The 14,747-nt window shown below is 43.2% G+C and overlaps 1 protein-coding gene across 1 annotated transcript in view; it reads right to left on the reverse strand.

Moving 5' to 3' along the window:
* The window catches only part of BTBD11 (BTB domain containing 11), a 233,773-nt gene that overhangs the window by 93,563 nt on the left and 125,463 nt on the right, over window positions 1-14,747 (reverse strand). The window contains exons 3-4 of the mRNA XM_027871966.1: window positions 12,941-13,090; window positions 170-374 (exon numbers count right to left, since the gene is read on the reverse strand). Of these exons, the coding sequence (XP_027727767.1) occupies window positions 170-374; window positions 12,941-13,090 (355 nt within the window). The remainder of the gene's footprint in view (window positions 1-169; window positions 375-12,940; window positions 13,091-14,747) is intronic.

The raw sequence follows: 14,747 nt of genomic DNA on the forward strand, positions 1-14,747 counted from the left end.
ACACACTCATGCACACACTCACATACACACCTATTCACATGTACACTTACATTGTACCCATTTGTGCTGGATGACATCACCGAGGCTCACACCTCCCTAGGACGGGGCCATAATGGCCAAGGAACGTGATCTCACCGCTCCCACCTCCACCAAAAAAGGCAACGCTTACCTTTCGATCTGGAGGGTGACTTTGGACGGCTCCACGTTGGGGTTCTCCCACTCCATCTGGGGGCAGTGCATGAAATAGCAGAGCGTGTACAGTGCCTCAGGCTCCCAGTACAGTGCCCCCTGTTTGTGGTGCATGGGCGTGCCGTTGCCATGCTGCTTGGCATGGAGGGGCTGCAGGTGATGCATCGCTCTGGATACTAGGTCACCTGAGGGAAGAAATCAGAGGGAGTGATCAGAGGCCTGGAGCTGGAAGGGCCCTCACATGGAGGACACTGGGCCTAGCCCTCCCATTTTATGGATGGGCAAACTAAGGCTTAGGGAGGTTGGAGAACTTGCCTGAGGCCACACAGGCATAAATCAGAGCTGGAGGGGACCTCAGAGACCCCTCATTTTTACAGATGAGGAAACTGGGGCCCAGAGAAGATCATCAGATCATTGACCCTGAGTTGGAAGAGACCTCAGATCGTCTAGTCCAATCCCTGCATTTTACAGATTTGGAAACTGAGTCTCAGGGAGTCTGATTTGCCCAAGGTCACTTGGGTAATAAGGGCAAGAGATAAGAATTAAATCGTGAGAACACAGATCTAGGGCTCTAACGAATCTCAGAGGTCATCTACTCCAACTCCCTCATTTTCCAGATAAGGAAACTGAGGCCCAGAGCAGTAGGTCTAAGGTCACGTAGATAGTAAAAGCCAGAGGGAGGATCTGAACTCGGGTCCTCTGTCCCCAGTGAATGTGTTCTTTCCCCATCACCAAATAACTTCAAGGTCCCCATCATCTTGTAAATGCAAATAGATAGCACTGTCTTATCTACAAAGTGTTTTTCAAAAAGATTATATTTTCCAGAATTCCAGCTCAGGCAACCCTGGATCACCCCAATTCACAGATGAGGAAACCTACAGAAATGAAGTGATAAGCTGGGGTCACGTCAGAGCTTAATTAACGTTTATAGACTGACCTCAACAGACACAGTAAATTCCTAACAGTGCTGGAACTCAAGTCCAGTTCTCCTGCCTCCTTGGTCATATTCATTGGCTTGTACAACTTTGCTTTTGTCCTTTGAACTGTACTATTTTGAGAGGATGAGAAAATGTCTCATTTTGAGAGGATAAAAAAAGTCTCTTGTGGGAAAAGTGGGAGGGAGGGAAGATGGGGTCTGGAGAAAGGGTCTACTTTGTTGTTGTTGTTGTTGTTGTTATTATTATTATTATTATTATTTTTGGCTAGGCAATGGGGTTAAGTGACTTGCCCAGGGTCACACAGCTAGTAAGTGAAATGTGTCTGAGGCTGGATTTGAACTCAGGTCCTCCTGAATCCAGAGCCAGTGCTCTATCCACTGTGCCACCTAGCTGCCCCGAAAGGGTCTACTTTGAATCACTTCAATATAAGGGACTTATAACCATTCCTTGAAATCCCTAGGTAGGCTCTGGTCTTGCTTCCTCTTACCTGTGCCCTGCCAGACTCTGAATACAAACCTTTCCTGCCCCCCATAACACAGAATGGAAAGGGCCAGGTCTTCACATGAGTCTGGGAGACCATTTGTCAGGGATGCTGTGAGGATCAGGTTGGACCAGACGCTCTCCAAGGTTTCCTTCCAAACCCCGAGACCCTGTGAAACTCTAATGGGAAGATTGTGTGGGCTCCAAACAATCACTAGATAGAAACTCCTAGCAACCAGATAGTACAGAATCTGTGATGGGGTTGGGAGGAGGGAGGCCAAAGGGATGAAGTTAAGAATGAGTTAGCTCTGGGGTGACCAATGATAAACCATCAAACAATGATTTACAAGTCACTGCTCAGAAACTCCATTTTAGGGGATCTGTTGGCATTAATCAACAAATATAATTATAAAATCAGAGGCCATTTGGATTTTATTTTGGCAAAGATACAGAAGTATTGCCATTTCCTTCTCTAGCTCATTTTATAGATGAGGAAACTGAAGCAAACAGGGTGAAGTGACTTGTCCAGGGTCACACAGCTAGTAAGTGTCTGAGGCCTGATTTGAACTCACAAAGATGAGTCTTCCTGACTCCAGGCCCAGCACTCTATCCACTACACCACCTAACTGCCCTTGTATACCTGTACCTGCCTTCAAAAGCTGTACTGAGAACAGCTAAGTAACTTTTCCAAGGTCACACAGCCAGTAAAAGTCAGAGCCATGATTCCTACTCCAAACTCAGGGCTCTTTCCTGGACACCAAATTGTCTTTCCTAGACAAGGCAGGCTGGGATGATGGAAGATGGACACTTTCTAATATTGCTTTGTATAAATGTCCATCTTTTAGTGCCAGAAAAATCCTGCTTTCCTTAGGCCGAAGGTATTTATTTTGTGATAAGTCAGGCTGCAGGTATTATAGCGAAAGCTAAAAGCTTCTGATGGACAGCAACACACAGGGTGTCCTTCAGGGATAATACAGGGCCAGAAAAAGTGTGGAGGGAAAGAGCTCAAAATGCAGAGGATTGCAGGGAAAGAGGGCGAGAGAGGCACTAAGCCCCCAAACTATTCAGCTGGGATGCTCTCCAAGGCTCCTGGCTGGCAGGATTATTTTATCTCTAAATGACACTCCCTATTAGGATGGGTGGGTATGGGCATGGGGGCGGGGATGGGGGAAATATGCTGGACGTTACAGTCAAATAGTCATAGAACCGCAACATCATGGACCTCCAAGGTCACCGAGTCTACTTTTCCACCTATAGTCACAGTGCCCATATAATTTCTCCTTAAATACTCCTGGGAATGGGGAGATCACATTATTATTGTTCTGGGATCATTTCCCAACCTCATTTGAGGTTTTCTTGGCAAAGACGCTCAAGTGGTTTGTCATTTACTTCTCCAGCTCATTTGACAGATGAGGAAACTGAGGAATCAGGGTGAAGTGACTTGCTCAGGGTCACACAGCTAGTGAATGTCTGAGGCCAGATTTTAACTCAGGTCTTCCTGGTTCCAGGCCCAGCATTCTATCCACTGCACCACCTTATTACATAGCTTTAATTGTCATTTGTCATGTGACATGTACTGAGCTAAATACACATTGAGCCAAAATCTATATTTCTTGTAATCCTCACCCAACATTATAGGATCAAAGGAAACCAGGTTTGGAGCAGAAAGGGACCTTAAGGGTCATCCTCCTGCATTTCACACTCAGTCAGTCAATAAGTATTTATTAAGCCCTTATTATATACCAGGCACTGTATTAAACATTGACACAAAGACTGTCCCTGTCTCAAGGAGTTCACAATCTAATGGGGGTGGGGGTGGGGGAGTCAATAGCAGCTCTCTAGAAATAAGATATATATGTATATCTATATACACACACATCCCTACACACATCTGTATATACGTACATATATCCATACATATGTACATCTATATACACACACACAATCATACATCAATACATATACATATATATACACGGTATATATACATATATGTACAAACATACACACACTCAGTATGTATGTATATATGTACATATATGTATGTGTATATGTATATGTATGTAGATATACATTCTGTGTGTGTGTGTGTGTGTGTGTGTGTGTGTGTGTGTGTGTGTGTGTAGTTGGGCAGCTAGGTGGTGCAGTGCACAGAGTGCCAGGAAGACCTGAGTTCAAATCAGGCTCCACATCCTTACTAGCTGTGTGACCCTGAGTAAATCACTTCACCTTGTTTGCCTCAGTATCCTCATGTGTAAAATGAGCTGGAGAAGGAAATGACAAACCACTCTAGTGTCTTTGCCAAGAAAACCCCAAATGGGGTCACAGACAGTCGGACATGACTGAGAATGACTGAACGATGACATATATAGGGTAGGCTGAAGGTAGTCTCAGAGAGAAGGCATTACAGGTAGAGTCAGGAGCTGGGAAAGGCTTCTTGCTGAAGGCAGGATTTTTGCTGAGATCTGAAAGAATCCAGGGAAGCCAAGATTTGGTGACAAGGACAGAGAACATTCTAGGCATGGGGAACAGTCCATTGAAATGCAGAGTTGGGAGACTGAGAGCAGAGAGGTTAAGTGAGTTGCCCAAAGCCACACAGCTAATAAGTGGCAGATAAGTGTCTCCCCTTCCCTTAATTTCCCAGCCTCCTCCCTCTCTCCCCAGGCCATTTCCTTCTTTCTCCTGTTCATCTTTTCCTTCCTCTCATCCTCCCCTGCTTCCGCTAACATTTCACATCTGTCTTTCTCTATTTCCTCTTCTCATCTTTTTAGCCCCCTTCTCTTACAGGCAGGGACTGATTTAGGGAGGAAGATGAAGGGAAAGAAAAATAGGGCGAGGAATTTCAAGAAACACAATCCCAGTCCTACCCACCGTAGGCAGACTCCAGGGTTTGGTGACTAATATGCAAACCGCAGAGACAGAGGCCCTCCTCTGGGGCACGCAAGAACGCATTCGCTGTTGCTTCTTCGCCACCCGATGAGTCCCTGGTCCTCGTCTGACCCAGAGAAATGAGGTCGCATAACTGGCTGCTCCGTCTACAGCCCAGGCATCCAAACAGCCCATTGCTATTAGGGGCTGTGTAGTTTAATACTGATATACAAAAATGGATCTAGAGTCTCTTACAAAAGCACCAATCACAGCAAAGGCTAGCGGGTTGGCAGAATTCCAACAGAAACTCTTAGTCTTCCTTGTTATGTGAATCCTTTTGGCAGTTAGTCAGTCAGCTAGCATTGATTGAGAACCTACTATGTGCTAGGCACCGATACAAAGGTAAAAAAGCTGGACCCTGCCCTCGAGCTTACAGTCCGCAACACGTGGACAACTATGTACAAACAAGATGCAGGCAGAATAAATGGAGGGAAGTCTTCTTAGACTAGGGAGGACGGGGAAAGGCTCCTTGCAAAAGCATCGCAGACTAGCTGAGACTTGATGGAAACCAGGGAAGCCAGAAGGCAGAGGTGCCAGGCTTTGGGGACAGCAGGGAAAATGCCCCAAGTCAGAAGTACTCGGTGTTAAGGAAAGGTGAGGAGGCCAGGGTCATGGCATCCGGGGAGGAAGGGATGAGAAGACTGGAAAGGTGGGAAGGGGCCACACGATGAAGGATTTGAAAAGCCAACAGAGGATGTTGTAGTTGATTCTGGAGGCAATGGGGAGCCATGGGAGTCAACTGAAGAGGGGAATGACGTGGTCAGATGGCTTTAGGAAGATAGCTTTGACAGCTGAGTATAGAATGGATTGGCGCGCGGAGAGACCTGAAGCCAGAAGACGCACCAGCGGCTCCTGAACCAATCCAGGCATGGAATGAGTCTGGGAAGCCAACAGACCCCTTGTCAGAATCACATTTTTAAGTGTCCCAAATGAAGCACGTAGGATTGCAAAGAAAACCAAATTCTATTGAATGGTAGTGATTCAAAAAAAGTGTAATGTAGTCAAGTTCACAGACCCTAGAAAGTGGCCCAAGGATTTGGAAGAGGGAGCAGAGGATAGCCTCTAAGGAGACAGAACCTGGAACAGGGCTACACTCGGTGATGCTCGTTAATCGGGCCGCATGTCCATCTTCCCCTTGGGGTGAAGGAGATGTTAGAATCAGCCTGTGTTGAACAGGGTATAACTATAGCTCACTTTCAAACCAGATTTAAGCTTTACCATGAACTATTTAGGGGACAACTGGCTGGACAGGGGGCTGGACCTGGAGTCAAGAAGACCTGAGTTCAAATCCAGCCTCAGACACTCAGTAGCTGGGTGACCCTGGGCAAGTCACTTAACCTCTGTTTGCCTCAGTTTCCCCATCTGTAAAATGGGAATAAGAATAGCACCTACCTATCAGGGTTGTTTGGAGGATCAACTAAAATAATATTCGTAAAGCTCTTAGCATAGTGCCTGGCACACAGGAAATACTTAATAAATGCTTGTAGACTTTTTTTAAGGGCACAGTATCCCAATTCTCAAAACACAGGCTCTCAGTGGTCAAGCAAAATAGCCTTTGTGTCACAGGGGAAGGATCCCCGGACCAGTCAGAACATCTGAGTTCTATCCTCCTCTCCATCACTGATTCACCACGTGTTTTTAGGCAGATCCCTTGACCTCTCTGGTCAAGTCTGCTTGTCTAAAGGGGTTGGATGTGATCAGAGGTTCTTAACCTGGAGTCCGTAAAATTGTTTTGTTTTTTTAAAATGTTGATGGCTTCCTTTCAATATAATTAGTTTCCTTTGTAATCCTATATATTTGACATTTTTCACTAAAAAAAATTTTTTTTTGTTTTTTGGCAAGACAGTCGGGGGTAAGTGACTTTCCCAGGGTCACACAGCTAGTGAGTATCATGTGTCTGAGGCTGGATTTGAACTCAGGTCCTCCTGACTCCAGGGCCAATGCTCTATCCACTGTACCACCTAGCTGCCCCTTTCATTTAAAAATATTATCTGAGAAGGGGACTATTGGGCTTTCCTGGACTGCCACAGGGGTCCAGGTCACAGAAGGCCCAGATGAGACTGTCTCTAAAGTCCCTTACATTCTTTCTCAAGGCCACATGTCCAGATAAAGAAACCAAACAGATACACAGTTAAATGCTTAATGATGAAAATTAGCTTCAGATTAAAGAGGTCAGGTTGTTGGCAGTTTTTCCCCCTAGGACAGGGGTGAGGGAAGATGGCAAGGGAGGATAAAAAAGCAGAGAATGCAAATATAAGCTTAGCAATCTGGGGCCTCCAGCCAAGCATGACCAGCTGCCCTGGAAAGCCCTGGGCTCTGAGCAGCCACCTCTCCAGGGCCCCATGTGCATCTGCCCAGGCAGCTGGGCTGGGCAGGGAGGAGGGAAGGGGAGAGGAGCAGGCATCATGTAAATGGAGATGACAGGAAATCTCCAAATGGTCCAATTTGCATCTTAAACAGGAAGGGAGAAGCTGGAAATCTTGACCAGGGGCAGCTCAGAAATCTTTCACTTTATTCTTTCGATTGGAGCTGGGACAGGGAGCAGAGGACAGCCGCTAAGGAGAGAAGCAGGCGGAAAAGCAGGGAGAGGCAGGCCCCTCTGGGAGGCATAGAAACACTGGATTTGGAGCTGGGGGCTTGGGGTCAGCTCTGGACTCCGTGATTTCCTCAATTTGTGGCCATGTGACGTTGAAAAGATGCTTGGTCTGGAGTCAAAGGAACTGGCTCTACTACTCAATTCCTTGTGTGACTTTGGGCTGGGCCTCTGTTTCCTCATCTGTAAAATCAGCGAGTTGGACAGGATGCTCTAAAGATTCTTCTGAGTCAAGAGTTCTTAACATTTGTTTGTTAACAATCTAGTGAATCCTACGGAACGCTTCTCAGAATAACTTTTAAAAATTCCTAATTGAAGGAAATGCCAAATTTTAGTTAGAGGTTAGTCAAAATAAGTTCATATCCAAGTTCACAGATACCGTGAAATGTATCCATGAACCCAGAGGAAGAATTCTCGCTCTAGATGCTAAGATGACAGAATTTTGGATTTGGAAAGGAGCTCGGAGACCATCCTGTATAGACAGCGATGCTCAGGCTGTGAACCTTGGACTCCTCTGGGGGTCGTGGAGGCATCACCAGCGTCTCTGTCTGGTCATATATTTTCTTTTAAAAAAATCTTATTTTTATTGCTATTTTAAAAATTTTCCATCACCTCCATTTCTGAATATATCCCTCCCGTCTTCCCTTCCTAGGGAGTCATCTCTTGAAACAAAGAATAAAAAGAAAGAGAAGGGAAAAAAAAATCAATTCAGTGACATCAGCTAACATATAAACTATGGATCCGGTCATATAGTTTCTCAACCAATGGATCCTAATAGACCAGTTATTATCAGGAGGACTTTTTTTTTTATGTTAAAAAAATGATGTCCTCAAGAAAATGAGAAAACAGCTGATCTAGCAAAAAGGTGATACAAAGGACTGATTGTCTTTCACTATTCATTCATTCATTCATTCATTCATTCATTCATTCATTCATTTTAGCCTTCAAGCTAAGCCTAGCAGCCATCGTAGGAAGCCTGAACACCAGGTCCCCAGTACCAGTGGCTGGTGCAGGGAGAGAAGGACCAGCCTGCTAACCCAATCATGAACCAATAATAACAATGAACACATCTATAGTCCTTTAGGGACCATAGTCCCTTTATATATAATTTATATAATACTTTATAAAGTATTATATATAAAATACTTTATATAATCATATATAAAATATTTTATATAATACTTTATAAAGTACTTTCCTTATAATAAGGCTGACTGTCAGGCAGCGCAAGTCATTATTATCCCCTTTTGACAGATGAGGAAACTGAGGCTGAGAGAAATTATAAGTGACTTGACAATGGTCACATAGCTAAATCTTGTGTTCTGCTAAGTCACAGATGCCCTCTCCCTGCCTCGACTGGGATGTAACCTGTGGGTTATCGGGGGACTTGGGCCAAATGGAATATTGTTCTGGACGATAAAATAATGACCTGGTTTTTTCCCCCCAGGCTCCATCGTATTATAAAATTTAAAGATTCAATTCCAATTTTAAGAAGGCAATATAGTACAGCGATCAGGATGCAGCTAGCTCAATATAAGACCTTGGCAAGGCACTCGGCCCTTCTGAATCAATTCCCTATAAAGTCAGGCAGTCCTACTAAATGATCACTAAGGGACGTCCCAGCTCTGACATTGTGTCCTGAGGTCTCTCTTAGCTCTGATCTTCTAAGTTCTCAGAACCTTTACATCTTTAACTCTTGGGCCCCTCCCAAGGTTGACATTCCACGTTCTAAGGTCCCTTCCAGTTGGGACTTTCTCTCTTCTACCACCTGTCCTGCCTCTGATATATTCTATTTCTGTAGATAAAACTTTGATTTGGTTCCTGATTTAGCAAATTGGTGTAATTTGTTCCAGTTTTTGCTTCATGATTTGGTTCTGCTAAATTACCTTAAATTCCTTATCATGTGAAGCCTCATATCATCAGAAATCTTTTACCCATCTGTAGCCTTAACTGCCTGGGAAGACCGAGGTCCTCTCTTCTTTGTAAGCCCTCACAGAGCCTAAAACATTGCCTTGGGTGGGGCCTCAATCAATATTTACTTGCCCCAACGACACCAAGCTAGAGAAAGTGTCTCTTTTTGTCCCCGTGTTGGGTAGTTGGTAGGTGAGGATCTTTCCCACTAGGCTCTGATTTTTCCTCCTTCTCTAGCTATAGTCAGCCTTCTTGGCCTAGATGGAGTCTATGGTCTCTCCCTGGTCTCTGACCTTTCCCTTTCCCTTTCCCTCACCTCTTCAATCCTCATCCAACGATTCTCAGACAGCTGTTGCTTTTGACATAGTAAATTTTGTTATGAGGAACTGTAGCACCCTGAATATTTAAGATGGTGAGACTCCTAGGGGTTGAAGGCTTTGCACATGCACAATTTCCTCTCAAAAGGACTAGTCTTTTTTGTTGAGGGCTCAGCAGGTTCAAGCTTTGATGTGTTTTGGAAGGTTAGGATATGCATATAATAGACTAGTTTTGTTTACTATGAAAATACTGTACTTATTTTACTATGTGTGCTGGGTTAGTACAATTTATATGGAAATTATTTATAAATTTTCTGTTATCTACAATAATATACAATTTTCACAGCTTATCTAGCAAAACTGGTGATATGATTGTTTATCACAGCATACTCATTGAGAACCATTGATCTGATCAACTCAAGCCATGCTCATCCACTTTGGACTCCATTCTTCCTTCTCTGGACTTCTCTTTCCCTCCTCTGATAGCCTTGCCTTCATGTGGGTAATTCTCCCTCCTCATCCCCTGCTTTCTGGTATCCCTTTATATGTATTCCCCCCTTAGAATGTATGCTCCTTGAGGGTAGGGGCTGTCTTGTTTGCACAGTTTTAAGCACAGTGCTGGCCATATATCAAGCACTTAATAAATGTGTACACACTCTCTCTCCGTCTCTCTGTCTCTCTGTCTCTCTGTCTCTATCTCATTCATGTAATCAAAGTGAGGGGGTCAGTCCAGGAGTGGCATCTCTGCTATTTCTGAAATGTCTGAAGAATCAGAGGAAGTAAGTGGGGTACTAGATAAAGAATACTGGCTCTGGAGTTGGAGCTCAGGGGTTCAGGTGCCATATCTACCTCTTCTGACCTGTATGCCTTTGGACCAGTCACTGAACATCAGTTTCCTCACTTATAAAATGAAAAGGGTCAGACTAGATTGGCTCTTAGGTCACTTCCAGCCTGAAAGCTCTGACCCTATGAATCCAAGGACGCTAACACACTGGGTAGATCCCCTATGGAGGACTCTTGGAAAGAGGTGGACAAGAATTACAGAGAATGAAAATGCACAGAAGGGCCCCACTGGAAGGCGTTTCCACATCAGTGAAACCATAGATCCATCAAAGTTTCACAGTACAGTAACAACGGTCCGGGAGGATGGTATCACCATATGTTTGGAGTTCTTTTGGACTTTTTCCTTGCCCTTGACATCCAACCCAGGCTAGAAAGTTGTGTACTGGCAGCAATAGATTTCCAAGATCTCTTCTAATCAAGCAAGCAATACGCATTTATTAAGCACCAATTACGAGTCAGAAACTATGCTAAGTACTGTGGATGCAAAGAAAGGCAAAAGACAGTCTGCCCTCAAGGAGCTTACAATCTAATGAGATTCAAACTCTAAAATTCTCTGATCACCTAATCTGAGGGATACTGAGGTCCTTTATAATAAGCTAAATATATGTTGTGTGTGTGTATATGTGTGTGTGTGTGTGTGTGTGTGTGTGTATACACAACTAAGGTCAACTCTATCCATTCTGCTATACATGTATGTATGTAGATATAGATATACATGTGGCTACTTGAGAACTATCTATGTATCTGTTTATGTATGTATGTATGTCTAACTATAATCTATACCTACCCATCTATCTATACTTCTATCTACCTATAGGTCCACTATCTATTATCCATCAATCTGTCTGTCTATCTTTCTATCTATCTATCTATCCATCCATCCATGTATCTACCCATCTATATAGCTAGCTCATTGAAAAGAAATTGCAAGGAACCCTGTGTCTTGAGGTACAGAGACAATCCTGTACCAGAATTCAATTCCCATGAGCTTAATCTGTCCTTCCTGGGATCCATGCTCCAATTCCATTAGGAATGAACACACCATTCAATCATCAACCAAGCAGTGGGATCCTAAGTAAAAACAATATGAGTTTCTTTACCCTGGGCAGTCAGGAAAGCAGGTGGCATACTGAACAGCCCTGAATGGATAAGTAGAGGCTGTCCTAGGGAATCATGGGTGATTAGTGCATTGATTGGAGTTCTTGAAAGTTGTTCATTTTTACCATGTTGTTATTCTGAGTCATTCTTCTGGTTCTGCTTACTTCCTTCTGCTTCAGTTCATACACATCCTCTCAGGTTTCTCCCAAACCATCCCTTCCATCATTTCTTATGGAACAATAATATTTCATCAAAAATTCATGTACCCTAATTTGTTCAGCCATTCCCCAATGGATGGGCACCCCCTTAGTTTTCAGGTCTTTGCCACTATAAAAATGGCCACTATAAATATTTTTGTACATAGGAAGCTGTGTCCTTTTATGCATAAATCTGGTCACATCATCCCTCTCCTCAGAATTCTTCTTTTTAAAATTTTTTTGGGGGTGAGGCAATTGGGGTTAAATGACTTGCCCAGAGTCACATAGCTAGGAAGTGTCTGATGCCAGATTTGAACTCTGGTCTTCCTGACTCCAGAGCTGGTGCTCTGTCCACTGTGCCACCTAGCTGCTCCATTCAGAATTCTTTAGTTATTTTTTTTCTGCCTCCTGAGCAAGCTGAGGATCTTCATCTTGGCATTCAAGGCCCCCATAACATGGGGGCCATTATTTTTCCAGTCTTATCTCCTATTACTTTCTTTCATGATCTTTACATTCCAACCCAACTGCTCCTTCCACATGCTTATCCTTTGCTCAGGCTACTCTTTCCCATGCCAAGAATGACTCCCTTCCCTTTTATTGGCTTCTTGTATATCATTTAATTTGTTGTTTAGTCGTTTCGACCCTATTTAGGGTTTTCTTGGCAAAGATGCTGGAGCGCTTTGCCATTTCCTTCTCCAGCTCATTTTGCAGATGAGGAAACTGAGGGAAACAGGATGAAGTGACTTGTGCAGGGTCACACAGCTAGGAAGTGTCTGAGGCCAGATTTGAACTCATGAAGATGAGTCTTCCTGATTCCAAGCCCTTGCTCTATCCACTATGGTGCCATCTAGCTGCCCATCACATGCATTAAAGCCCAACTCAAATGCCACCTTTTTCATGAAGAAAACTTGTAAGGCTTAAGTGAGAGGGACTACCAAAATGGACTTGGAATCAGGAAGACCTAGATTCAATTCCTGCCTTAGATCCTTACTTGCTGTGTGTCCTTGGTCAAGTCATTTAATTTCTCTGGGCTCCTTATGTTTCCTCATCTGTAACAAGGTCACACTGCTAGGAAGTGTCTGAATCCCCATTTGAACTCAGGTCTTCCTGACTTCAGGACCAACGCTCTATCCACTGTGCCACCTAGCTGCCACACATAAAGTCAAGAAATTAACTTTCTAGCCTCAATCTATAATCCTATGAAATAACATTTATAAATCACTTTGGAAATTTGAAGATACTCTATGAGTATTTGTTATTATTATCTCCCAAGACCCTTCCCACTGTTCTTTGCCTATGGTAGCCCACAAGTCATAGCTGGTTAATTCATTGCTGGAAATACATCTTTCTGGCCCTAAACCCTGAGTATGGGCACAGGGAGGGTCCGTAAGAAGACAAAGGAGACTTGGCCAGATCACAAGCAGGCCGAGTCCCTTCCTTACTTACTCAGTTCTGCAATGCTGCCCACTCGGGTGGCCAGCAGGGATTGCTCGATGGTCCTTAGCTCTGACTGGCTGAACATGGGCAGCTCTCCAGGCTTGTTTGGCCTCTGGGGGTCTCGGTGAAGGGTCAGGCTGTCTGGCAGGCAGAGAACACCTGGAATCATTGGGACAGGAGGGGTGGAGAGAGAGACAACAAAACAAGAAAGAAGGGTTATTTTTTCATTATTTTGAAAACTAACTATTTCAAAATTTGATGTTTTATTGAAGCCTTTGGTTCATATATCATGATTTCTACATTTAATCACCTCCTTCTCTCCTTGGGAAGAAAGAAAGAAAGAAAGAAAGAAAGAAAGAAAGAAAGAAAGAAAGAAAGAAAGAAAGAAAGAAAGAAAGAAAGAAAGAAAGAAAGAAAGAAAGAAAGAAAGAAAGAAAGGAAGGAAGGAAGGAAGAAAGGAAGGAAGAAGGAAAGAAAGAGAGAGAGAGAGAGAAAGAAAGAAAGAAAGAAAGAAAGAAAGAAAGAAAGAAAGGAAGAAAGGAAGAAAGAAAGAAAGAAAGAGAGAGAGAGAGAGAGAGAGAAAGAAAGAAAGAAAGAAAGAAAGAAAGAAAGAAAGAAAGAAAGAAAGAAAGAAAGAAAAAGAAAGTTAAGGAAAACAAATGGACGTAGCAACCAAGTCTGACAGTATATGTGATATTCTGCCCTTGCAGCCCCTCACTTTTCCAAGAAAAAGAAACATTCTCCACACTTCACATCTCTCCTTTTATCTGCTAATATTCCTCAACTGAAATTCTCCTCCAGTTAAGTCAGTTTCCTTCCTGCCTCCATCCCCCAATTTCACCATCTCTATGCTGTTTGTCTTAGCTCCTGTTCCATACAATTTAGCCCTTGATTCTTGACGATCTCACAGTACCCTCTAATTGTAGTGTGCCCTATTGTCCCCCCACATTCTTCCAATTATAGATTTAGAGCATCCATTAGTGGCATTGAGTATATGTATATATTATATAATATATAATAAACACACATATACATACATGTGTGCATGTATCTATGTATACTCATACATATACATATAAGTGTGTATGTGTATGTGTAGTTTTAGGGACAAAAAGATCCTGACCTTTGCTAGAGTCAAGAAGACCTGAATTCAAGTTTTGCCTCTGACATGTACTATTTATGTGACCTTGGGCCTGTCACTTAATCTCTTTGTGTCCTTGCAATTAAGGTTAGTACTCTGCACCATTAGAGAGCATTTCCTTAGCAGAAATGTCCTATTCTAATAAAAGCACAGATTTGCTCCCCAGATAGCTCTTGAAGCAGTTTGGATTGTTTGAATTCATAGTATTTGAGATATAATTATATGTAAAATATGGTAATTGGTTTCAGCTCAATGGAAATATACAATGAAAATTCAAATTATGCGATTACTTCACAGGATTCATTATTCTCACTAAATAAGACCTAGCTATATATGTGTGGATGCATGCATGTGTGTATGTATGTACGCATGTGTGTGTATATGCACACCCACATAGGGGCAGCTAGATGGCACAGTAGACAAAGTGCTGGGGCCTGGAGGCAGGAAGACTCATGAGTTCAAATCTAGCCTCAGATACTTCCTGGCTGTGTGACCCTGGGCAAGTCACTTCACCTTGTTTGCCAGTTTTCTCATCTGTAAAATGAGCTGGAGAAGGAAATGGCAAACTATTCTAATATGTTTGCCAAGAAAACCCCAAATGACCTCACAAAGAGTCAGACATGACTGGACAACAAAAAAATTTATGTGTATTGAATTTGTATAGTATATGTGTGT

This window comes from Vombatus ursinus, unplaced genomic scaffold (genome assembly GCF_900497805.2).
Source record: "Vombatus ursinus unplaced genomic scaffold, bare-nosed wombat genome assembly UNPS02003292.1, whole genome shotgun sequence".
In the NCBI taxonomy this organism is placed as follows: domain Eukaryota; kingdom Metazoa; phylum Chordata; class Mammalia; order Diprotodontia; family Vombatidae; genus Vombatus; species Vombatus ursinus.